The sequence below is a fragment of the Oryzias latipes genome, chromosome 9 (assembly GCF_053564925.1).
Source record: "Oryzias latipes strain Hd-rR chromosome 9, Olatipes_Hd-rR_3.1".
Classification (NCBI taxonomy): Eukaryota; Metazoa; Chordata; class Actinopteri; order Beloniformes; family Adrianichthyidae; genus Oryzias; species Oryzias latipes.
In genome coordinates this window covers 7,774,715-7,799,639 of record NC_136245.1, presented here as the reverse complement: position 1 = coordinate 7,799,639, position 24,925 = coordinate 7,774,715, and the positions used below count along the sequence as shown (strand labels likewise).

The following is a 24,925-nucleotide window of genomic DNA, read 5'->3' as shown; positions in this document are numbered from 1 at the left end:
GAACTGCCACATAATTTAAATAAAAATCCTCCAAATTCCGTGTTAAGTTGCTGCAAAAACTAAATTAATCATGTTGAACTTTGCTCACATAAACCACGTCAGCGGGTAATACTTGGAAACATGACAAGAACTTTTGTCCTAAGTTGGATATTAGCCATGTTTTCATGTAAACAGCTCATCTGAAGTTTTGTTTTTTTCCTCTGAAACTGAAAATATGATTTAAAAGAACAAACAAAACTCAAGGCAGTAAAACAGGACAACAATCATTGTTTTATAATTCACAGTTTTAAGTATTTTTTTTAATTCATTCATTTTCTGCCGTTTTATCCCTTTCGGGGTCACGGGGCTGCTGGAGCCTATCCCGGCCACTTGTGGGCAAAGGCATGGGACACCCTGGACAGGTTGCCAGTCTTTCGCAGGGCCACAATCACACACCCATTCACACTCACACCTATGGACAATTTATATTAAACCATGACGCATGTTTTTGGTTAGTTAGAGGAAGCCGGAGACCCCGGAGAAAACCCACGCACGCACGGAGAGAACATGCAAACTCTCCACAGAGAGGTCCCCCATTGATGTTCTGTTTCAGGTCCCCCAGCCGAGACTTGAACCGGGGGCAAGAGCGCTACCCACTGTGCCACCGTGCAGCCGTATTTTTTAGATAAATATTTTAGTTTCATATAGAATGAAATCCATGACAGAACACTAGATGTGAAATAGATTAAATATGACCTGAATTAGTTCAATAACAGAAGTTGTTTTGCTTTGTTTAAAAAAAAAATTAAACCCAGATTGTGATGATATGTAACTGTAGACAACACTTAAAGACAGCAGAAATCTTTTTCATATTACTGTAAGATAACTGAGTAACCAATTAACTTATGTTTTTGGATGGTGGTAGGAACTCCCACCATGCATGCTCCATAGGTTAATTGGTTACTTTAAATTCCCTAGGTATGAATGTGAGTGTACATGGGTCACACGCCCATTGTGGCCTTTAAATAGACTGGCGACCTGTCCAGGGTCCTGGCCTTGCTGAACGGTGACAAGGTTAGGCTCTGGCAGCCCCGCCACCCCACAAGGGATAAAATGGATGGATTAAAATTACAAATATAGCAAAAGACAAATATATTTCAAACACCTGCATTGGAGACTTTGAAAGAATAATTACCCCAAAAAGGAGAAAAGTAACTGGATTTTCTCAGTTAATACAAAAAGCAACTGAACAGGTTTAGTCAGTTTTGACAGATTTATCTGTCCAGCGAGGTGTAACCATTGTGCTATCCAAGTCACTCTAACATTGGAAGTGGGGTCATTTGGACCCCACATGATGGTGCGCTGAACCTTTTTCCTTCAATGATTTGTGATCTTCATTGGTGTCCATGGATTACATGAAATCCTCTCCACCTTTGTCATGGTAGGGATAGCACATCAATGTAAGGATCGGGTCATCTGGACCGCATAGGATAGCACAAGGGTTAAGTATTGCAGCTCCTCGTCTTTAAGCCATGAAAATGATAAACTTCCATTTGTTGTGTTCTTGTGCTATCTCGTGGGGTCAAAATGACCGCACCCTTGCATTGACGTGTTCTCCCTACCATGACAAACGTGGATAAAGGTGGAGAGGATTTCATGTAATCCATGGACAAAAGTGAAGATCAGAAATCATTGAAGAAATAAGATTCAGCGCACTGTCTAGTGGGTCTAGATGACCCAACTCCCAATGGTACAGTGCCTAGGATAGCACAAGGGTTAAGGCTTTCGGGTAATATTTTTGGTACAAAGCATTAGTAAAGTCTCACTGTGATCATATTTTGATGTATTTTTAAAAGCATAGGCAGTGGTCTTTAAAGTTATGCCGTGTTTAGCCAAAATCAAAAATTGTAATATTGGAGCTATCCAGTCGTACAGTTTTAAGCCAGATGTCAGCTCAAACAAAACAAAAATGAAGATACATGGATCTGTTTGTCTGGATGCATCAGAATGGAGCGGAGAAGGGAGCTTGTGGCTAGCCCACCTTATTTTCTGTCACCAATACGCTTTTTCAAACGGCATTTTTTGTCTGATCCCGATTCCTGACAATTTGATTCAAAATATACTCAGTTTGAGCTTATTTTCTTAAGATATGTCCATCAGAAAGATGGCTGAAGAACATGTAAAAAAAAAAAAAAACACCAAAAATAATGTTCATTGGAGGCGGTCTATAACAGAATAAACTGATTTTTTCAGCTCAAAATATGACCCAGGAAGATTGTCAACCTGGATATGTCTCCCCTAATTCATAGAAAGCTCCACCGTAGTCTAAATGGAGAAAAGGTTTCCAAAAAGTAGTCACACTTCCGTGCATCAAACGGTCTTTACAGAAAGCCAAGAAATGCAAGAAGAAAAAACCTGACATGTTTATAAGATCGACCTCAGCAGGGATCAGTAAGTACAGACAAATAAGATCAGTTTTTGTGTGTCCAATATTTATTACTTTAAAACGTTTATTACTGATTAAATCCATGTAGGGAAATTGAATAGTACATCTCTCTTTTTTTCTCCAGTGTACAGAAAACCACAGCTGACGAGTGTGTTTCAACCAAAGCACACGGGGCATGTTGGACACATGCACAGGCTGGTGTGCTAATTGTGTGTGCATGTTCTATACTTAATATAAACACACAAATATATTTATATTTACATACACATAATGGAAAAAAACAAAAAAAAAGGATGAGATTTGATACCATTTCTATCGCCCCCCCCCTCCTTTCATGTCCCTTTGACATGTATGATGTCAAACTACCAACCAGTCTGCCAAGAGAGGGTGAAAAAGGGTTTCACCAGCAGCTTCCACAACACCTACAGCTCTCCCAATTCTAAACCAAAAAATAAAAGAAACCTAAAAAACAAACCACCCGTGCACGCTGTTACAGTCTCTGTGATAGGCCCGGCGAAGAACGCTCACAGGAATCCAGTGCTGTAGGTCACCCCCCCCCCCTTGATCGCTGCTTCGTCTGCCAACACTTCCATTTGATCACGTCATGATGACACAGACTCTCAACACCAGTCAGCGGTTGACAGACGTCTCTGCAGGGTGAAAGCAAGCTTCTGCATCCAATCCATCATACATGCTCCTTTAGAGAAAAAGGCTTTCACGCTTTAAAAAATGAAGGAGATCAGAAGCCGGAGTCCACTGTGGGTTGATTGGCCGTCACTGTGACAGTCGGGAGACGCCACATTCCAGGCTAAAAAGCTTGCGAAGCGTTGCCAGTCTGTCGCCGTCAGAATTGCTGATATGCGGCTGTTAAAGGAAGAGAAGGCTGCAAGAAATAAGTAAAAAAAAAAAATAGAGGGGAGCACTTCCTGAGGACTCAACAGGGTCCCATCAGACGCTGATTCACCCTGCTTCTCGGCCAATCGGTGGCCACTATGGCAACAGTCCAATAAGAGCCTCTGATGAGCTCCTGATTCTTTAAAACATTGGCAGTATCTTGTAAAAAGGAAAAAAAAGGTTTAAAATCAGACTTTTAAAGCGTTGTCAGACTACTGTGAATGTGCAGTCAGAACTTTTATCGGTGAATAAACTGCTCTGCTGCACTTTAAAGAAATAGAAAAAGAACTGATTATCAATGGCTCAGCACTACTGAAGGTTAGAAAGGGGAAAAAGGTGGGAAGCTTGGCAAAATACACAAAAATAAACATGAGAAGTCACCAGTTCTGTCCATCAGATAAGCTGCTAAAAGATCATCTATCAATCAACACCATCGTCCTCCTCCCAGTGATTTCCCCCACATAAGGACAGATACAATGAAGTCCCGAGCGTTTGGCATGAGCCGAGGCCGCTGCTCTTCCTCACACGCCCAACACACCCCAGTCCCAAACGAACCCCAAACATGGTGAGCCCTCGTCCTCGTCAGGTGCAGTCGGCCGTGACTCCGGATGTCCCGTGTGCAGAGGAACGAGTGACGGATAAGATGCTGATGGAGGAGCGCGGGGATGATGCGGACAGAAATCTGAGCTTTGTGGCGGTCAGTTGTTAGTTTGCAGATCCTTTAACAGTTGGAGGACCTCATGTCAACGAAGCACATCTGATGAATTCCAAGTAAAACTTGTTCGGACATCTGATAAAAATCTATATATTTTTTAAGTCTCCATGATTAGTTTGTCCAAAAGGGACATTTTTTTTCTCCTTTTATGTTATTGTATTTGATCTTTTATTGTATATTTATTAAAACTTTATCTTCTCTTTAATTTAGATGCTCTGAGTCCCATCAAATATGAATGCTTTTATGACGAAACGCTGCCTCCGGTCTTGAGGTGGATGGCTCGGAGTTTGTTAGCAGCACTTTTTCTTCCGTTTACTGTTCCGGGTGAGCTTGACCACGTCGTTCTGTTGCTGCTGCTGCTGCTTCGCTAGCACCTCCTTCTTGGCTCGTAGCACTAACTCTGTGATGCAGTTGAACATCTGCAAGAGACACAGGTGAACCGCCTCAGTATCCATCAGTGCAGACCGCTTTTCTTTTTTTCCTGCTCAAATAAATGTTCAGAAGATTTCAAGGAAATGTCATTTATTTCTGACTACAAATAAAACACTGGAATAGATAGAATTATGATCTAGTTCAGGGGTCGGCAACCTTTTTTATACAAAGAGCCATTTGGGACCGCCCCAAATAAAAAAGAAAGCACCCGGAGCCACAACCCGTTTTGACATCATTATATATATTATGCATGTATATATTATTCAAAGGTGCTCATTACATCGATCGCGATCGACCGGTCGATCTTCAATGACATAAGTGTAGATCTCGGGCCAGAAAAGATTTTAAAAAAAAATTACTTCTTTAAAATCCACCAGCCAATCAAAATCCTCACTGAGAAGTACGGGACTTGATTGACATGTAGATTGGCCAATCGGACATTGTCTGAAGCATATGTCGCTGCAAATGGACATTATGTTCTTTAAAGGATGATACCGCGGCCGCGTGTGGGCGGAGCTACTGGTTCTGGTCTGATCGCTGCATGGAGCGATGTGTTTATCAATGCATGGTAGACACTGAGAATGTGGAGAGATCAGGTTTATTATTTTGAAGAGTTCTACTTGGTAATCATGTTTCCATGTTTGGGTTTATAAAATCATCCCAGAGAAAGTTTCTGCTTCAACTCCCGCAGGGAAAGTTGCGTCTGAATCTGATGCCCGTGTTTGCATCTCTCTGACAGAGTTTGAAGCCAAAGCCCCTCCTCCGCCTCTCTACCTGCTTTTCCTCTCTACCTGTTCACCTGTTCACATCCTCTGCAGCTGAGATTCGTTTCCCCGCGCTCCTCAGTGTGTCCTACACAGAGAGCGCAAAATACGGTCATCATAGGTTGACACGATAGTCGGGGCGCTCCAGCGCCGCACAAGGATGAAAGAGCCGGACGCAGGTTATAGCGGGGATAGAGCGGGTTAAGAAAATGAATGGAAGAAGGCGGCCCGCTGAAGAAATATTCAATATTGTACACATTTTATTATTGGTCAGAACTATCTTTTATTTAGAAAAATATTTTATTTTATCAGTCCAGTACGAAAAGAAAACATCAACAAAAGCTGTGTTGGGCGGTTTTTGGCTGGGTCTGGCGGTTTTCAGATGACTTTTGGGCTGGAAACTGTGACTCTATCTGGCAACACTGGCGCAAACTCTCTGTCATCAGCGAATTGCTCTCACGTCGAGTTCCCGGCAGAAGATCGGAGTGTTTATTGAAGCCGCCCCGCGTGCCTCTCCCTGCTATCAGCTCTGCAGTTCTCGAGCTCATTACGAAGCTGTTTTTTACGTGGCACTCGCTTCGTGCGGAGCCAGCAGCGCCTTTGAAATGGCATGAAAAACGAACAAACTAAAATAAAATTTAATTATTATAAAAGACTCATTATTTTCCAAAGTCACAAGAAGCCACAACAGATGGATGAAAGAGCCACATGTGGCTCCGGAGCCATGGGTTGCCGACCCCTGATCTAGTTGGTCAATCAAGACAGTTTTACAAAAGTTACCTCTTCCACGTTGACGTTCTCTTTTGCACTCGTCTCAAACAAACTGATTCCCATTTGCTCTGCAAACTTCTGCGCGTCAGTCGTCTCGACCACCTTGGAGCCGGGGTCGTCGTTCTTGTTCCCCACTAAAAACAGACAATATCCGAGAGGCGGTGAGACACAGCGGATTCCACAGGAATGACAACATTCTGAAAAGCGGGCCAACCGTTTTTTGCCCCAAAAAAACCCAAACAAACAAAAAAAGATGGCTTTTAAAGAAGCTCACCTAATATTCGGCACACATCGTCACAGTTTTGGTTGATTTCGTGTAACCATCGTTTGACGTTGACGAAAGACTCGGCGCTCGTGACGTCGTATACAACTATGACCCCATGCGTTCCCCTGTAGTATCTGAAAGTACACACAAAGAGAGCATGAATCTTGACAACTAACATTCCGAAATGAGGAAGATCAAGACATCAACATCCACAAAAAGAGAAGATTCAGCTCAACTGAGTTGGTTTATAAAGTGCCATGTGATTCTACAGCAACACACAAGTCAAGAAACATCAAGATGCACTACTGTTATTATAAATCAACTCATTTCAGAACATTCCTATCAGGCCAAATCGACTTTATTTTATTTGAATAGAAACCTATTTAAGTACATAAACTGTGTTTATGTATTACACATGTATTAGAGAAATGGAAAAAAAAACATTTTGGAGCTTCAGATACAAAGCTAGTGGTAGAAATAGCTCCTAGAAAGTAATGAAGTTGAAGAGCAACTCTGATCATATTTGGGTGGGATCGTCCCTGCACCCCACTGAGAGCTCTGAGCGGGGAACTTGTGGCCCCCCCAAATACATTCTACGTCACAAAAACAACCTTTTTCAAACAGCATTTATTTTTGTCTGCTGCCGATTCACAACGGTTTGAATAAAAAAGTTCTCAGAAATGCAATTTTCCCTGTAAATGTCCTCCATCGTTAGAAAAATGCTACAAGAACATTTTAAAAACACGATTTTCTTCGAAGAGGGTCTTTAAGAAACTGTGAGATTAAAACTGGAAATTCATAACCAAGAGTCCTGTGAACTTCAAAAAAAAAAAAAGAGAAGAAGCTGGAAGGACCAGCAAATGATGAAACCAAGCCACTCTGTAATTTATCCTTAAGTATTATCAGAAAATGATAAGCCAAAGGTGTTAGATAGAAAGCTTAAAGGAGCCGTTCCTGTAATTTCACACAGAGGCTTTAACACTGGAAAATCATTTTATTTGTACACAGAAATCTGTTTAACAGAGCTGAAGTCCAGAGGGTGGAGACATTTCTCAATTTGTTTTTGTTTAAGGACTCTAATGTCTAGAGCTGAGTTAAGTTAAAGACACGTATGTTATGACTGGAATAGATACATAAAGGACAGAGGGACCTGCCCTAAAAGCCAACACCACCATGTCCCCCACACACAGCGAACACAGGTGAAGAAACTGGACTTGGAGCTCCAACAGGGAGCATCCCCACAGGAGAACGGGACGCCAAACAAAGACAAAGAGTGTTTTGTCCAGCTTACTGAGAGTGGGTGTGCCTGTTTGTGTGAGAGTGACTGTGTGTCGGCGGCAGTGTGGGGACAGAGAGTTGTCTGGGTATGTCCCCAATGTCCAGCATTAATGAGCTGGCTAAAGAGGTTTCCACTTTGTGTGCGTGTGTGTCTGCTAAATGGGCCGAAATACAAAACACTAAAACATGCGATGTCTGTAAGTGTGTCAAACTCGTACACTAAAACGTCTGTGGGGGAAAGCTAAGAAACGAAGCAGAGATCTGCTAATGAACTGGAGTCTCGCCGTCACTTTTGGCGTCTTCTTCCCTGTAACACAGGTTGTTTTTCAAGAGCCTTTTCTCCTATCTTGCACATCTGTGCAGAAAGAATGCACCCATGTCTCTGTTCCATCTCCACCCATGGTGGCAAAACATTAGACATGTCTGACATGGCAATGCTGTAGGAAGTGAGCGTCATGAACCGGCCAGAGGCTGCAACAGGTAAGAAACTTCAGCATCAGCCATGCGGTTACCACCAGGGATGCACACGCAGCGCCGCACAGCCTTCTTCTGAGGGAAACTATTTTAGGTCCTAATGAGGAGCTGCACCACTCCACTTCAGCGCAATGAACAATCAGGTCTAAATAGGTTGTTTGTTTGAGGGATTCCTGTTGAACATCGGTGTTTCCACACGAAGATCGTCTTCCTTCTCAGGGAAGCAAACACATCAGCAGATCTTTCTGGAGGATTTTCATGGCCTCTCGTTCCTGCTTTCTTCCCTTCACCACAATCTGATTCCTGCTGTCAAACACGCACTCTATATTTTCAAAAATATTTTTTTTTTAGATTTCCAAGACAAACCACCAGCCATATCAATTAGTAAAACTTGAAAAATTATTTTTCGATTTTTTATTTTTTGTGCAGATGTAAAGCAGTAGCCCCAAAGCCCTGGATCGTGGATGGGTACCGGCCCGTGTGACAGTTAGTACCAGGCCGCAGAAGAAGAAAAAAACAAACAACCTACATTTTTGTGTTTTATTTGTAATCGGATTCTGAAGGAACTTTTTTCCGGAAAACTATATGATCCTCTCCACCACATCCAACTCATTCTTGACGATCGTCAAGTCGCTTGTTCACGTGTTAGAAATCCATCAGCTAGCTTCTTAAAGACCCACTTAGATGAAATTTGTGTTTCTGGTGATTTTAACATGTATTTGTAGCATTTTTACAATGATGGAGCACATACATGAAATAATGTAAGATTAAAACTGTATCTCTGAGTATTTCTTTATTTAAATAGGGATGAATCAGGAGCAGATATGTCATTTACAAGGCAGCAACTGAAATGAGTAGGCCAAATTCTCCCTGCTCCGCTCCATTCGGATGCATCCATTGGCAGACAAATAGATCCATGAATGTTTCTGTTTTCCTCGTCTGAGCTGGCATCTGGTTCAAAACTGTATGACTGGATCGGTTGGATACTGCTCGCCATTTTTGTTGCACTGGTAATGTTAGCTTGGGGTTGTAAAAGGCTGTAAGCCAGCAGAGCAGAGAGCAGACAAAGGGATGCTGGGATATCAGCAGAGGCTTACTTCCACTCCAACAGTACTGTCCACAACTCAGAGGTAAATTTCTGATGAACTCCGGCCACACTGCACAAACTTTGTCCATAAAAACGTTGCAGGTTTTTTGATTTCACTTTAAAAACAGTATATATTCATAATTAAAAGACTACAGCGAACGCTTTTAAACTAAAACATGAGATGATAGGAGCGGGACTATAAAGTGGCTGCTACACCGCTAAATTAAACCCCCAAGCCAGCAAATTTTTAAAAAAACAAAACAAATCTGGAACATTTCCTTTTACAGAAAAAGTCAGTGAGGAAACAGAAGAACAGCCTTCGACTTCAAAATAAAAGATAGCTACATTTAACAGACAAAAACCAGGAGTCTTTACTGATTTATAGTGACAGACCATAATAATGATGCAGAATATTAGCCAACCGGCTGTCTAAGGTTACGAGGACGCTGCTAATAAAGAATCTCAAGCAGCGAGTTCATGTTTAGTATTACATTTAGAAAATACCAGATTTACTAACTTTTTTGTTTGCTTTTGTATTTATTAATCGCACCTTAAAGGCCGGACGAGGCTGAAGTCAGCGTCTGATTTGTGTGTTTCCAATATGACAGTAATAGGTTAAGGGAAAATCCATATAACACAAATAAAGTTTTAACCAACAGCAGATATTTTACAGACTATGATCTTTTGTGTGACATTAAACTGGTCCGTGGTCTGCAAATGCTTGGGGAGCAGTCAAGTAAAGGGCAATAAACGTCTATTCCAGCTGGCCAGGCAGTGAATATCATCTGAACACACAGCGTTTCTTTAAAACTGTTAAACAAACCCAACAGATGCTCTCAAGAGTTTAGTCCTCTCCATCAGCATTCCCTCTGAGCTGCTCGCCTTCACAGTTTGGGATGCTTCATCTGTCTGGCCTTCTTCTGGTGTGTTAGTTAATGCAATCGAGTTGCTAAGCACTCAGAGTTTATGGAGAGCTGCAGACTAAAAATATTCTGACTCCAACTCAGAGTCAAAGACCCAAACAGCATTCATCGCAGCAGTACAAGTGACACGTTTGCGTCTTACATAACACGTGCAAGAGTACCGTATACTTTTTTTTTAATCCAATGTTTTCCTTTAAAGCATGAAGACTCCAGTCTATCCCATAGACGTGCTTATTAAATCCCAATAATGAAAATGAAGACTTTTTTTTTTAATTCGAGGATATGTTTTCCACCTCAGCTGCTTTTCTGTGCCCAACACTGAAAAACTGTGACATTTTAATGTAAGGATTTAATAGGATGCACCCCTCTGCCAGATGACTGAAAGCAGCCGTGCTTTTAAAGTAACTAACATCTGGCTTTTTATGAGCAGAAACAACCATCTCTGTAATGTTTCTGAGCACAGAACATTAGTGTTATGGCAGAAATGGTTTAGTCTGTTGATGTGACAAACTAATTTCCTCTTTTTTTTTTAAAGAAAAATTAATGTTGGCAACATATGGAAGCTTCTGGACAACTTTGTAACACAAATAAAAAGACACAGCTGCTGCCACCATGTAGGAGCCTCCCTTTTACATCTGTAATTACAAAAAGAAGGGAAATACACCCAGTTTCACAGTAAAAAAAAAAAAAAAAAAAAAAGAGTGGCTGTAGACGTCAGCCAACTGCTGATATGAAAGCCAATCCAAAAACCACAAAGAGCTTTACCTGGTTTCATGAAAGGTTAAGTGTAAATCTACGTACGTGGAGGTGATGGTGCGAAAGCGCTCCTGCCCTGCCGTGTCCCAGATCTGAAGCTTCACCTTCTCCCCGTTGATCTCCACTGTCCGGATCTTAAAGTCTACACCGATCGTGGTGATATAGCTACCTATAAAACGGTAATAGAAAACCACGACAACAAAAAGTTTGACTGAGAAGCAGTGGTAATGTCGAAAGCCTCGAGTCTGAGTCACAGCCGAGACAGAGCCACACACCTGAAAATGTGTTGTCTGCAAATCGCAGGAGGAGACTGCTCTTCCCCACTCCTGCAGAGGAAACACAAGCACAGGAAGAGGTTTTCACGCAGATATATGACATCAAGACACACACACACCACTTTTACCAACATTTTTCAACAGGATTTGACTGGAATCTGTCCAACAAAACCTCACGGTAGTTTCAGAAGTTTTAGGGGATTTTACATGCCACCATATAATCTACCTGCAACATTTTAAGGCAGCAAGTGTGGGAACATCAACAGTGGTGTAATCCTTCTGCATATAAGGATTGATTTACACAGTGAGGTAAAAAAAAAAGGTCACATTATACTTTATTTTTTAATAGAAGAATACTCAATCAGATGGAAAGATGATGGTCAAAACACCAAATACACTAGTAACAAAATAAATAAACCGGAGGGGGGGAAGTGGAAGTCAAGAGGATCTATAAGGTGTCCTTCACAGATTCTATTTTTGATTAGAAGTTCAAATTAAGACTGTAGTCAGGACATGTATTTATTCCTTTTAGTGTCATTGTCAGCTGCTTTTTTCTTAGGTCCTAATATAGAAGCTCTGAGGTTCCTGCAATCCCTACTCGGCAAAGATTTGTTTGATCGAATAATAACCACACTTCATAGCAGGAGGGACTGACTATGAACGCTCATCCGCTCTCCAAACCAAAAATCCCTGACAAACACTCGATGCAACAGAACCAGCCAAACTTAAAGCACCAGCATCTGCAGCCTAGAGCTTCAATAACTGGATGATTCTTAATAAAGTAGTGAATCATATTTGTTACAAAATTGATCTATATTTAAAATCCCTCCAACATAAGCCAAGGTAGTTTGTTGGACAACATAGCAGCGGTGTATTTGTTAATGCTACATAGGATAGGTGCAGAGGGTTAGCACATCTTTCCCAGATGATGCCTGCTTTTTGCAGCTGTGCACACTGGCTTCTGTGTTCATCACACTGACTGACCGCCCAGCTGATGATGGAGCAGCAGTGCCAGGAATGGGGCTGTCAATGAAAGCAAAGATTACTGCTCACAAAGACTTCCAATTGGCATCTGCTCCTGATGTTGGAGTCAAATGGGAAAAGTCCCTTTTTTGTTAGTTTGATTTGATGAGCGCTAGTGGAGTAATCTCATTTACAACCGGCCTCCAGCATCGAGCTATGTATGTCAGTGAGACACAGGTTTTCATTATAACACAGGAATCAAACATCTTCTATTGAAGCTGAACAGTTTAATAGACATATTTGTGGCACTTTTAGGCTTAGTTGAAACTAACCACTTGGTTAGTCTCACTTCAGCTTGGAACCACCGTCTGCAGTGCAGCAATCCTCCTTTACGAAGGAGCTGCCTGATACTTTCGTGTTAGCAAGCTGGCTACCCAACAAAATTCATCTAAATGGCTTCATCTAAATATGTGAACGTAGTCCACTTTTATGGATCATTTCTAAGCAAACAGTTTTTTTAAGGAACAGGTTAAATTGTGGTTTTCCACGGTACCAGGTCTGAAATCGTGACATTAGCCTAGCTACAAGTTAGCCAACATTTTAGCTACGGTGAAAACAAACAAGCAGCAAAATATGAGTGTTCTGGTTCACGTGGGTACACGAGAAACGGAGTGAGCTGGTGTGTGGCTAAAACAAAAATATGCCGATTTAAAAAAGCGGAAAATTTCAAATATTTCTGACTTGGACCATGAATATCTGTAGGCGGTATCCGGCCTGATCGGCTGACACGCCGTGCCTGTCCGGACACACAACCTCCGCCCTGTCACCGGCACAGAAAGAGAAACATGGCGGCTGTCTCTTTGATACTTATTTCTTCACATAAATCGAAATAAATAAATAAACGAAGGCGTAGCAGACTGTTTCTGTTTTCCCTCCCGATTAAAAGGATTTTTTCATAAAGAAACCCCGACAAGGCCTACTTCCCGTGTCGCATCCCCGGCATCTGCTTACCGCTGTCACCGATGATGAGCAGCTTGAAGAGGTAATCGTAGTCTCTGGCCATGCCGGTAGCTAGTAGCTCACCCCCGCCTTGTGCCGCTTCTTCCTTTGATTAGCTGCACCACTCCTCAAGTTTGTAAACAATTCAACAACCTCCCGGTATAAAACCAACCGGCCACTATCAATGCATGAAGCTAATGGCCCCCCGAGCCGGCGGCGTTCTTCTTCCTCGGGGTTTCGCGGCGTCAGCAACCCTCTCACTCCGCTGCAAACAGCCGGAAACTCCGCTTCCTTCTCTGGTAGAGCTGCACCCAAGTATGACCCAGCCCCACTGCGCAGGCCCCAGCCACAGCGCCACCGTCACGTCCCACTGATGAGCGCAGGTTACAGGGACGCTGGAGGCTGCAGGACAGCCAGGTTTCACACGCATATTTATGTACAAAAGAGCCTGATTGTATCTACAACTTTGCGACAAAGTGTAGGGTGTATCAGTTTTATCAACAGGTATAGCCTAAATGTTTTAAAGACCCATTCCACTAAAAATCGTATTTTTTTTATCATGTTCTTGTTACATTTTCTGACAGACATAAAATTAAGATTGAAACTGCATTTCTGAGTATTTCTTTATTTAAATCGTTGTGAATCAGGAGCTGACGAAAATCTTGTAGCAGTGACACTGTAGCTCCAGTCACCTGTAGGCCATTTGCTCCATGCCCACCTCCATTTGGATGAAGACAAACAGATCCATCAACGTCTTCGTTTTCCTCGTCTGAGCTGGCGTCTGGCTCCAAACTGAACTGTTCAGCAGGATAGCTCTAATATTACTCGCCATTTTTGTTGCAGCGGTAATGGTAGATTGGGGTTGTGAGGGGGTGTGTAAATAAAGGGATGATGGGAAATGATGGAAGGCTTACTCTGCACCAACAGACTAAGAGGGTTGTTGACTTTTAATGAACTACTGCCGCTCTGCAGAAACTATGTTCTAGAAAACAACAGATTTTTCATAATTTAAAGACCACTGGGAACACTTTTAAGATAGATCAAAAGATAATCGGTGTGGGACTTTCAACAGCCAACAGAGGAAAATCATTATTCCGCACAGTTTTGTGAATGTTTTTTTATTATTATTTTGCATCACTTTGTACAACTTTATCATTGATAACAATGATTGTTGTTTAATGGGTTTCTTTCCCAAACAACTGTCACACACAAAGTCCAAATAAAAGTTAGAGATGGGGAGTTGTTTTATGACATAGGCATCCCAGATGTTTTTTTTTTTGGTAAAATAGGTAGCAAAACACTTAAGTATCAAAACCGATTTGGCATTGTGGCTGTCAAATAAAGTTCAGTACAGGAAAATAACCTGCACATGAGAGGAACAAAACTAAAAAGAAATTGGGCTTAAAAGCCTCTAAAATGATGATGTAAAGTTGAGAAAGAAAAGAAATTTCTGGTATGCGTGAAGACCTCAACCAACAAAGCTCATCTCCCAACAAGCCCACGCAGGACAGAATGAGATTGTCCACTGAGTGTGTCTGAAGTTGTGGAACTTTTGTCGATCTGGGTAGGTTTGATTTCGTCGGTAATTCCCGCCTCATGTCAGAATAGTGTCGTCGATTTCTTCATTGGAGTCTGGCAGGCTGGCGATTTTCTTTAGTGAGCGGCGGTGACATTCTGACAGCAGATCGTTACTTGCTGAGTCCAGAATGGCAGTGACACTCTGAAAAATCAAATGATTAAAAATCTGAAAACGAGAAAGAGTGTTTAAACAGAAGCCTCACTTACTTGTAATGTCTCCTCTCCATGGCGGAGTCTCAGTAAGTTGACAATGGTGTGTTCGCTCTGGGCTCTGACTGTGGTGTTCTTATCCTTGGTGTTGTCCAGTAGAACTTTCAGCATAGGCTTAATGAGACCGGCTTCCATGGATGGTGTTGCCGGCTCTCTGAAAACCCACCATAGCACCCTCTCTGACACCAGCCTGATATCACTGGACTGATTCTGCAGACACTGTGGAGCCACACACACAGTATGTAACACAGCCCAAAGCTTACATCCACCCAATGCACCACCTAAGGCAACATTTATATTATTGTCTAACTTGAAAAGATAACTGATTTCCCCCCCCTAAAGTAACTTTTGTCTCCAGCAGGCTTCTGTTTTGCCTCAACCCCACTGGAGCAGAAAGCAACAGCATGTCACAAACATAGACTGTATATGAGAACTGGACTGAGTGGACTTCTAACAAGTTCACTCCTGATTGGTGAAAGTGGTTGCCATAGAAATGTTGAATCAGACCGACTTGAACCAATCACTGCTTATTGACAATTTCTGGTTCAAGCAGCGTCTGTATCACTAAAAATAGCTTGAAATCACTTTTGGTTGGAGCTGGAAGGAAACCATTAGCTACGGGTGACATCACACTTGCTCAGTCAAGTTCTAGTATAAAATCAAGTCACAAACCATTTTAGTAAAAGAATAAAGGGCTAATCTGGATATGTCCCATGATTTAAGAATATCACTTACTCTAATTAACATATCAGTAACAAGCTATCACAGCTTAAATACCAATTAATTATTCCCAGAAAAGTCTGATTCTAATATTAAACCATGACTGCGTTTAAACACATCCAAGGAAAACAAGAACAAGATTCAACTGAGTTACAGAAGAAAAAAATCTCCACCTTAACTCCAACATGTATGTTTTTAAAGTAAACAATTATTTGACAAACGTTAACAGGCCAACAGGGATTTAGGATCAGATTCCTATTAACCTGAAACTTTATCTGCCAATTGTTTGCAGAACCAAAGTCAACATTTCCATAGCCTGTATGTGTGCCAACTCTTTACTGTGTAATTATAATACAACTTTAACCAAAATAAAAACAATAGTTCCTCACCTTAACAAACTGAGTGATGATGCGCTGGGAGATACTGCTGCCTCCTTCCACTCTGAGGTGATGTCTCATCAGATATCCCAAACCTCGGATTCCACTTGTTGCAATAGGAATCTAAAAGAGAAACCAACAGAGCAGATGACAGGCTATTGACCCATGATGGAAGAGGAAATTAGATTTATAACGTTCCTCTAGACCAGGGGTCGGGAACCTTTTTGACCGAGAGAGCCATAAACGCCACATATTTTTAAATGTAATTTCGTGAGAGAAATTACATTTATAATAAACAATATGTTTAAAACTAAACACACAAGTGAATGTGTGCATTTTATATCATTTTAACACTTTTAAAGTACAATAAGTCTGTGGATTCTTTTTTAATAACATTGTTATTGTAGAGGTCTGAGTTGAATTGGGCGGGTGATGGGTCGGGTACTAAGTTCCGGAGTTCTTGAACGCATCAAGCAGAGATGCTGATTGGCCCTCAGTTCTGTCGCTTAGCCTGTCGTTGGAGAGTTTCGACCACTGGGGTTCAGCTATGGGGGAATATAAAGTAGTTTTTTTAATAATTAAAGATTTGTCTGCGAGCCAGATGTGGCCATCAAAAGAGCCAGATACAGCTCGTGAGCCACAGGTTCCCGACCCCTGCTCTAGACTGAAAAAGCTCCTTTATAATATGAAAGTTTAATAAATTCTCTTAGGAATCAGGATTACATAAACCTATATCCACATAATACAAAAAAATGCTTATTTTAGCTTAACAGAATGACTACAAACATAAGGAACCATCCAATCTACAAAGTCTAAAGATATAAGAAAATCTGGTGTGTTGTTTGCTTACTGGCAGAGGCAGCAGCAAGTCAACACTTCCATTCAAACCCTAAAACATGTGAATCCGCATAAATCCACAGTGCATTTTCACAAACACTGCTTCCCTCAGAGGACTGTCCATAAGGCAGCACTGTGTCTGCTTTCAATGCCCTGTGCTCACCCTGTCAGCTGTGGCGTTGGTCAAAATGGTTTCCGTCACAGTATCGCAGTATTCTTTCCCACAAAGCTTTTCTGGAGCGGATTTGACGGCTATGGCCAGGGCCAAGCTGCGACCATGACGGACCATCCAGTCCACACCGGACACGTCCCCTAAGAAGAGGCACACAGATGTTAGCTTATGCTACATTGTGTTTACCATAGAGCTCAGTAGAGAATCAAAGACAAAAAAAAAAAAAGACATTGTATTGTGCTTTATAAAAAATGAAAAACACAATTAATAAATAGAGATGTGATTGGGTTGCATATAAATACACACCTAAGACATGCTGAAGTAATATACTCTTAAGCTCCTCCTCTGACAGGAAAGCGCACAGCTCACCAACACATCCGGCTGACGCCATTCGGGTTGCGTCCTGTGCACACACACACACACACACACACACACACACAGACACACAGGTTTTGTGTCATTTATACTCAAAGTGATATGAAGTCTCAAAACCACCTTTTCAGAAAAACCACATCCTCTGTCTGAGTTCCGCTTCACTACTGTGACTACAGACCAAACTTCAGCTCCGAGCTTTCCTCTGGGGCTGAAGCGTGTACATCTTGTTTGTTCTGTAAATTCCTAATTAATTTTGAAATGATTTCAGGCCGGTGAGGTGGAACACTGGGTGTGCTGCCACAGATTCAGTCTTCTTAGTTTCGCCTAGTGTTGCAAGGCGTCATACCTCGTCATGTCCCAACATGCCGAGCAATGTGGTGGTGATATTTTTGCGGATTGCTGGGTCCACCTTTGATCCGGCCCCCTGGATGACGAACCTCAAGGCTTGCAGCATAGTCTCTCTGTGAACAAACAAATGAAAACGTCAATATCTGAAACCTTCAGCTTTTATTAACATAGAGGAAACCAGAACACGCTTTTTAGAGCTCTTTTTTATCACTCTTTTTTATCACTGTCTCATCATATCAATAGATCTGTTTTCACAAGAAATTCATTTAAAAAAAAAAACAAAGGGTTTTAAACCATACAGAAAAAACTGAATGTTTGTGCTCTCTAGTGGATACATGTTGTAATGGAGGCACTATTTTGATTTGAGCCCAAACACATGTTATGTCTGTGCTAGCAGCTGTCATCTATCAGGAAACGTGCAAATGTGATCACATTCCTGCCCTCTGAAACCTCACTCCAGTTCTCTAAGTGAACATCTACTTGCTCTTTATTTATGCGCTTTATTCCCACACTAAGCATTGCTTAAAACGGAAACTAAAAGCTAGTATTGACTCATATATTAACATTGCAACCTTTGAGATGACTCATGGCCTTTCACCTGACTCCAGAGTCTTCGGCGTTGCGTATGGCAGAGAGCTGCTCAGTGAAGAGCGGGTCAACCTTGGTGTGGATGGACACCAGCTGACCCAGAGCCTCTGCGGCCTTCAGTCTCACTGCACGGCTGGAATCCTGCAGGGCCTTCAGGAAGGTGGTTTGGAGCTGCGGCAAGAAGGGCTTAAGAAGAATGCCCACCTGGAGGAAAAAAGGGGTTCTGTCATTGATCCAACACACGTGCTGGTTTTACTTCGATGTTCAACTCCACGGCTGCAGATATGAACCTTTGCCAGAAGCAGAGTGAGAGTCTCAAGCAGAGCGGTCTTTACTGTCCAGGCAAAACGGTCTCCCAAGATACGAATGAGGGGTCCGGTGATGTGGATCACAGAAGGGCGTAGAGCCTCAGCAGAGGTCAGTTTGATGACGCCCCCTAGCGCCTTGGCAGCCTCTTCTTTCTGCTCAGGGCTTCCGGAGAGCACGCCCTCTCTCAGGACAGGAAGGATGCAGGACACACCCTACCCAAGGACAAGACAGAAACAGGAGTCACCTCAGACACAATCATTCCATCCACTTCATCATTTTATATTTTTTCCCCCCAATTATGAATTATTTTGAAAGTGGTGAAAGAAGAATAAAATTAAAGCTGCGAGCGAGGTATGACCCACACATGCTACCTGCCCCGCCCCCTTTTCACCCGCCCTCACTGACTGAGTAGCTGCTACATGCCCCTCCCTCTCCTCTTCTGCTCCCCTGGTGAGAGCTGCATGTGACAAGTTCATGAAAAAAAAAATCAAATATCATTTTTTCCAAACGGATCATTTCTGTTGGTTTTATCTCCATAACAACCATTTCATTTGTTGGTCACCTGGAGGTGGTGAACAGGTCTGTGTCACATTTAGAAGAACTGACAAAAGTAAACTTTTGGATTTCCTTGGCAACAACGTTTTTGTCAACCATTCCCAATATATTCATGCTGAATATCATATCATTTTGTTCAGCTTGAGCGAAAGATTCATGTATTACATTTTCAAAATAAAACAATAGAATAAATGTGAGCCTTCATTTTTGCCCCAAAATTCATTTTCACCAGGTACTAGGTGCCTGAAAATTTTGTGGCGGCTGTGACATTTTCACTCAAAGGTGCAGTAAGAAAGAGGAATTCCAGGAAAGTTCTGGTGCTTCTGTGTGTTACCTTCTTGGGCAAACAAAAACCAGGTAGATGTTGACCCTTTACATCTGCAGTTATTGATCTAATGTCTCGGTGGAGGTCATCGATTAAAGCCAGCTGGCTGCTAGCATCCAGTTTCTGCACAACAAATGATAAAAACAGAAGGTTAACACTCCAATTAGTGAGCAAAAAAAGCTTTTGCTGTTTTATCTACATCACATGTTGCACTAACGGCAGCAAATCGGACTTAAACATCAGACTGATCAACAAGCACACCTTAGTAATGGAGTTGATGGTGTCCCAGCTCTGGGACAAGACTTCTGGGTTGGAGTCGTTCAGAAGGCGAATAAGTCCTGACAGCAGGGTGCGAGTGTGACTGCTGTAGTCGAGACGGGTGCGTGCAAAATAAGCGTTGAGTATGGTGACAGCGGCCTGTCTGAGACCGGGGTCGGCTCCTCGAGTGGCTTCCAGCAGGTCTTCTATGATGATCCGCTGACCCACTTCGTCTTCCACAGAGAGGATCACTGTCTGGCAGCTGCAGAGTTCCTGCATTCATCAGAACACATCAGAACAATGACTTAAGTCCTTTGTTGAATCAAAAACTCTAAGAAAACAAACTGAGCACTGAAATGAAGAACAAAGGCTTAGCAGACTTAAGATTTATAGTAGAACTTATGCCCCTTAAGATAAAAGATCCAGTCATAAATCTTTTCAGAGTATAAGTTATGATTTTTTGCATAGTTTGGCCAGGGGTGTGTCTAAGGCTACGTTCACACTGCAGGGCTTAATGCTCAATTCCGATTTTTTTAAATAATTTGATTTTTTTGCAAGGCCGTTCACATTTCCACTTAAATGTGAATTTTTGTGATCTCCTGTGTGACCGTGAGATGACCCAGAAGTGACCCGCATGCGCAGAAGAATACTCAACGGTGAATGACATCACTCGTTGTTTGCAGAAGTAGCTAATGTTAACAATGGATGTCATCAACAGTGTTGTCAACAGCGAAGCTCTTTTTGCATTATTAAATTTATTTTCACGAAGGAGCCAGCACAATTACAATCTTCTAATTTTAAGAAGGCATTGGAGCCAGGATCGTCTGTACCCACTGCTGTGGAATGGGGATGTGTATGTGCTGGGGCCGCGCGCGCATGTGTAAGAGAGAGGAGAAGAGCACGTGCAGCGCAGGAGGGAGTGAGAGGGGGCAGCATTCATTCATGTTGTGTGTTACGGAGGAAGGAGAACAATGATAAAAGAAGGCTCCCCCCAGCAGAACTGCTATTGACTCTATTTTAACCCGCTCTGGAGAATCTGAGGGTGCGAACAGGGAAGTGGAACTCGAGGAGGATCCGCCTTCGGTCCCCCGCGCTTCTGACCACGTTTGGAAAGGAAAAAAGGTTATCGCAGGAAAGGTTCAACACTACGCTCGGCCATTTCGCTGGAATTATTTTCAAAAAAGATCAGATACAGGTCGCATGGGGCAAAAAAAAAAAAAAAAAAATCGGAATTGGGTTGTTTCAGCCTGCAGTGTGAACGTCGCCTTATTGTGTATTCAGACTGGAAAAGTCTGTTGGTCCGGACTTAGTTCACCTAATTTGGTCTGGATTGAGTCCTAAATACTGCGTTTGGTCTGCAGTTGAGACTGCCTTTAAGCGGGCTATTCTGTTACAAACCAAAGCTTGAAAACAGAACCACACGACTAAAGATCTCGTCAGTCATTGGCCAGGATTTACTCGTCAGTCATTGGCCAGGATTTACGACATAAAAAATAATGGAAGTCCTAGGCTTTGTAATCCAGCGTTTGACATAAACGGTTATCCGGTTGTCCAAGACAACCAGATTTCACGGAGGACAAACAAATGAACCTGATGGTTGTCCGAGTGAAAACCTGGTCTTTTATTCAACATTTTGGTATTTTTCGACTATTTTTCAAGTTTCAAGGGTTAGTTTTTGGCAACCTCTGAATTGAGACGTATGGAGCAAATTCTTTCCACTGACAAACGAAGTGCGTGCATGCACTCTTCAATAAAGATTTTTCAAATACATGTGTTGAACAGTACCTGGCGCAACCGCTAGAGGTCTCCAAAAACACGTTCAAAATAATCAGCCCTAAATAGATTTAACACACATTCATAAAACACTATAACTTTCACTCATAACAGAACAGACTGACATGAGCTGAAAAAAAACTTTTTCCATGGGATTGATATGATATTCTAAATTATTACAACAGTCTTAATATTTTATATTCTTTAAGCAACAATTATCAAAACCAAAGAAAAAAAAGAACCAATATATTTAAATCTGTGTAAAGATAGTAGTTATAAAGATATTAGTTTCAGGTTTTTGGCAATACTTTGAGTAACCAGATGCTTCGATATTTTTCAAATGTCCATCATAAGAGGCAGTTGATGTGTAGAAGAAATAAAGATGCAAGTACTGACATCTGAGTAGGTATCGTTGTTGTTGAATATCGGTATCGAACGACAACCAAAAATTGGGGAGGACAACCAAGTTTACTTACCAGGTTGTCCAGAAGACAACCATTTTGTCCCTCTTATTTCTAACGCTGTAATTCTTGTCAGGATAATTCACTTATTCAAACTTTATATTTTGCTGACCAATTTTGAATGTCCGTATCAATGTCAGATGCAAGATGCTTTCTTTTGTGCGGCTTAGGCATGCTGCCAGGCGGTTACTGAGGAGCCGCTGGTTGAGAAGGTGTGAACGGAGCGTTATCCTGGGCTTGGCGGATTTGTTTAGAAGTGTTGCACTTTTCTTCTAAACGTGCGACACTCGGGAGCGACTTATACGCGGGAAAATATGGTAATTAGAAAAAGACTGCTTCACCTGAGCTTCTTCCTCTGTTCCAAGTTTCTCTTTAAGGGAGGAGAGGAGGGCAGGCAGGATGACCCCCAGGTGACGAGTCAGAGCATCTCCAGCCACAGCTGAGAGGAAGGCCAGCACTCGGGTGCTCACAGGAGGGGCAGTCAGCTGTTTGAGCACACAGACAGTCGCTTTACACCAAATCAAGACTCTAAATGCAAGAATCTATTCTGATGTTTTACCTTTGGAACCAAGTATGGCAGCACAGAGCGACTCTTCACTGCCATAACTTGCTTCAGGCCATCCAAAGCATACTCAGCCATTTCTTCATCGTCCTGGAAAAACAGTAACAAGCTGTGTTTTGAACGCTTTTCAGTCACATTTGGATGCATTTGTGTCTTCAGTGTCGCACCAGCTGTTTGAGCAGAGTAGGCAGGATGTCATCCAACGCCTGGTGACCGATGGTTGCATGGAGCTGCTCAAAGGTTTTGGCTGCAGCCTCTCGGACTTCCTCCAGAGGGTCACAGAGAGCCTTTCTCACAGTGGGAACAAGTGACTCAGAGAAGACGAGCACCTACAGAACCATCAGAAGGAAAGGGTTTCATTTCATTAAGACCTGAAGGGGAACCTGCTTAAAAATGCGAATGGTGCATGTGACTCACAGCATCTTTGCTGGTGGACTTCATGATCTCACTGAGGCCAATGCAGACACCTTGCCTCTCATCGCTCTTATCTGAGCGCAGCCCGTCCTCCAGGATGGGAATGATCTCAGGGAGAATCTTCTCACCCAGTTTCCTCACCAGATCCCCCAGAGTCCGAGCAGCAATCTTATTTCATGCAGAAGAGAGGATTTTTTTTTCTTTCTAGGCTCCTTCATACCACAGCAGCGCAATAAAACTGCCAACTAGGAATTTAAAAACACAGTTTTTCCTAAATCTACAGTTGTACCGTTCTCTTGTCTGGACACGTTGAAGCCAGGAAGCCCAGCAGGAGACTGAACAGGGTAGGGAGGATCTCTCTCAGGGTTCTGGGGGTGTTGGTAACCACAATCTTCCACACGTGAAGAGAAGCTTGGCGAACCACCAACTGCGTGTCAGAGCGGCCCATGTATAGGCCGGAGAGCACACGGTTGCGCCGCTCACCGCCCAGAGCAGATATTATAGCCTGAAATGAGGGAGAAGAAAAAGGAGAACAACTCACAAACATCAGATTTCTCAGTTTTTGGTGATGGTAAATCAAACATACATTGTTCCCTCCTTATACTGCAGTTCATGTTGTCATTAATTGGAGTTTTTTTTCTGTGTAATTTTACATGTTTTTTTTTTAAACAGTGTATTGTTTTCTGCAACCTGATTGGCTGTTGTCAATCAGTCTCATCTGTGCCGTGTCTCCTGTACAGAATGTGTTCAGTTTTCCACATTCATCTTCTTTATTTTCATTCTATAATAATGGATTCATTTTTCTATGAAGGTCTGAACTTTGAGATTAAACAAGAGGACAAAAAAAGAGTGAAAATGTCATCTGTCGTCATATTTCACTGATTTCACTTCCCGTGGGTTATTTATGGATAATGTCTGACTGCTTTTCAGAAAAATAAAAGTTTTCTAACTTTGTTGGATGCCGCGGTTCCAAAGTTGTCATCCTCTGAGGCCGTTTCTGTGGTCATCTTTCCTGTGACTCCAGAAATGTGGAACAGAAGGTCTCCCAGCAGCTGTACGGAGCTGAACCTATAGACAAACAAAGCACAGGGTTAGGCAATAACAGATGCATTAAACCGCTGGCCCATGGCTGCTTTCCAAGATCGGACCTGATTCTCCACAGGTCGTCAAACAGGCCTTGTTCCAGCTCTGGAAGCAGCAGAGCAATTGCGGTCTCGGCATACATGCTGACGATCCGCTGGCCAGCTCGCAGTGCTGTGTCTCTTACATATTCATTCTCATCAGCCAACGCCTGAAGAGAGAGAGAAACGATGAGCCGCAGTCAAACAGGGTTTACCACACTGAGACAGAGTCACTGAGTCAACGATGCAGAAAAAACAAATCATTCTGAGCTGCCGGCACCTTCAGTATGCAAGGGATGATGGGTCCAACATAAGGAGTGAATTTCTCTCCGAAGGTCAGAGGCAGGTAGATGAACATCATGATGTAGCCATCTCTGACATGAGAAGCAATGTCCACCTTGCTGGCAGTCTGCACAACATCTGGCATCAGCTTGTCCAGCTTCTCTACTCCCAGTCCGGCCATCACCTCAGCCAGACCTGTGAGGATCATTAAAACTAACGGGTAAAATGGCCGTTGCTAAACTCAAAAGATCTAAAGGAGAGGAACTGACCTTGTGCAGCTCCAGAGCGATCGACAGAGCTCTGCTCGGATGCCAGCGTCTCCATGAGCCACGGCAGCAGGTCATCAAAGCAGGATTCTCCCATCCCCTTTACCATGGCCCCCAGGGCTTTGGCAGAGACTGTACGCACCTGGACAGGAGAGGGAGAAATGCCATTTCTGTTTCAAACATCCATCGCTCCTGACATTTGACCATTCACCACTAAACCCACCTCAGGTACGGGGTCCAGCAAAGAGGCCTTCAGCCCAGGAATTACACTTGGGAGGTACGGCGACAAATCCTGTCAGCAGAGAGAAAATATCACAGTTAAAACAATGAAACAAAGTCATGAAAACACACAAACATAACGTTCTGTTCACCG

At 42.6% G+C, this 24,925-nt stretch overlaps 2 protein-coding genes across 2 annotated transcripts in view; both read right to left on the bottom strand.

Annotated features, from left to right (window-relative positions):
- Positions 1 to 2,454: 2,454 nt before the first annotated feature.
- rab35b (RAB35, member RAS oncogene family b) lies at positions 2,455 to 13,428 on the bottom strand. The gene is made up of 6 exons (XM_004084502.5): positions 13,034 to 13,428; positions 11,060 to 11,110; positions 10,830 to 10,953; positions 6,276 to 6,400; positions 6,011 to 6,135; positions 2,455 to 4,453 (listed from the first exon to the last, which is right to left on the bottom strand). Exons 1-6 carry the CDS (start codon positions 13,083 to 13,085, stop codon positions 4,325 to 4,327), a joined length of 606 nt encoding a protein of 201 aa, XP_004084550.1. The 5' UTR covers positions 13,086 to 13,428; the 3' UTR covers positions 2,455 to 4,324.
- Positions 13,429 to 14,123: 695 nt separating this feature from the next.
- The window catches only part of gcn1 (GCN1 activator of EIF2AK4), a 28,013-nt gene continuing 17,211 nt past the window's right edge, over positions 14,124 to 24,925 (bottom strand). Inside the window, exons 39-58 of the mRNA XM_004084503.5 lie at positions 24,776 to 24,844; positions 24,556 to 24,694; positions 24,285 to 24,481; positions 24,032 to 24,174; positions 23,834 to 23,951; positions 23,173 to 23,388; positions 22,887 to 23,051; positions 22,637 to 22,798; positions 22,467 to 22,559; positions 22,249 to 22,392; positions 19,677 to 19,946; positions 19,425 to 19,538; positions 18,517 to 18,747; positions 18,237 to 18,430; positions 17,637 to 17,751; positions 17,222 to 17,318; positions 16,907 to 17,055; positions 15,919 to 16,029; positions 14,807 to 15,028; positions 14,124 to 14,741 (exon numbers count right to left, since the gene is read on the bottom strand). Coding sequence (XP_004084551.3) covers positions 14,616 to 14,741; positions 14,807 to 15,028; positions 15,919 to 16,029; positions 16,907 to 17,055; positions 17,222 to 17,318; positions 17,637 to 17,751; positions 18,237 to 18,430; positions 18,517 to 18,747; positions 19,425 to 19,538; positions 19,677 to 19,946; positions 22,249 to 22,392; positions 22,467 to 22,559; positions 22,637 to 22,798; positions 22,887 to 23,051; positions 23,173 to 23,388; positions 23,834 to 23,951; positions 24,032 to 24,174; positions 24,285 to 24,481; positions 24,556 to 24,694; positions 24,776 to 24,844 — 3,075 coding nt within the window. The 3' untranslated portion in view covers positions 14,124 to 14,615. The remainder of the gene's footprint in view (positions 14,742 to 14,806; positions 15,029 to 15,918; positions 16,030 to 16,906; positions 17,056 to 17,221; positions 17,319 to 17,636; positions 17,752 to 18,236; positions 18,431 to 18,516; positions 18,748 to 19,424; positions 19,539 to 19,676; positions 19,947 to 22,248; positions 22,393 to 22,466; positions 22,560 to 22,636; positions 22,799 to 22,886; positions 23,052 to 23,172; positions 23,389 to 23,833; positions 23,952 to 24,031; positions 24,175 to 24,284; positions 24,482 to 24,555; positions 24,695 to 24,775; positions 24,845 to 24,925) is intronic.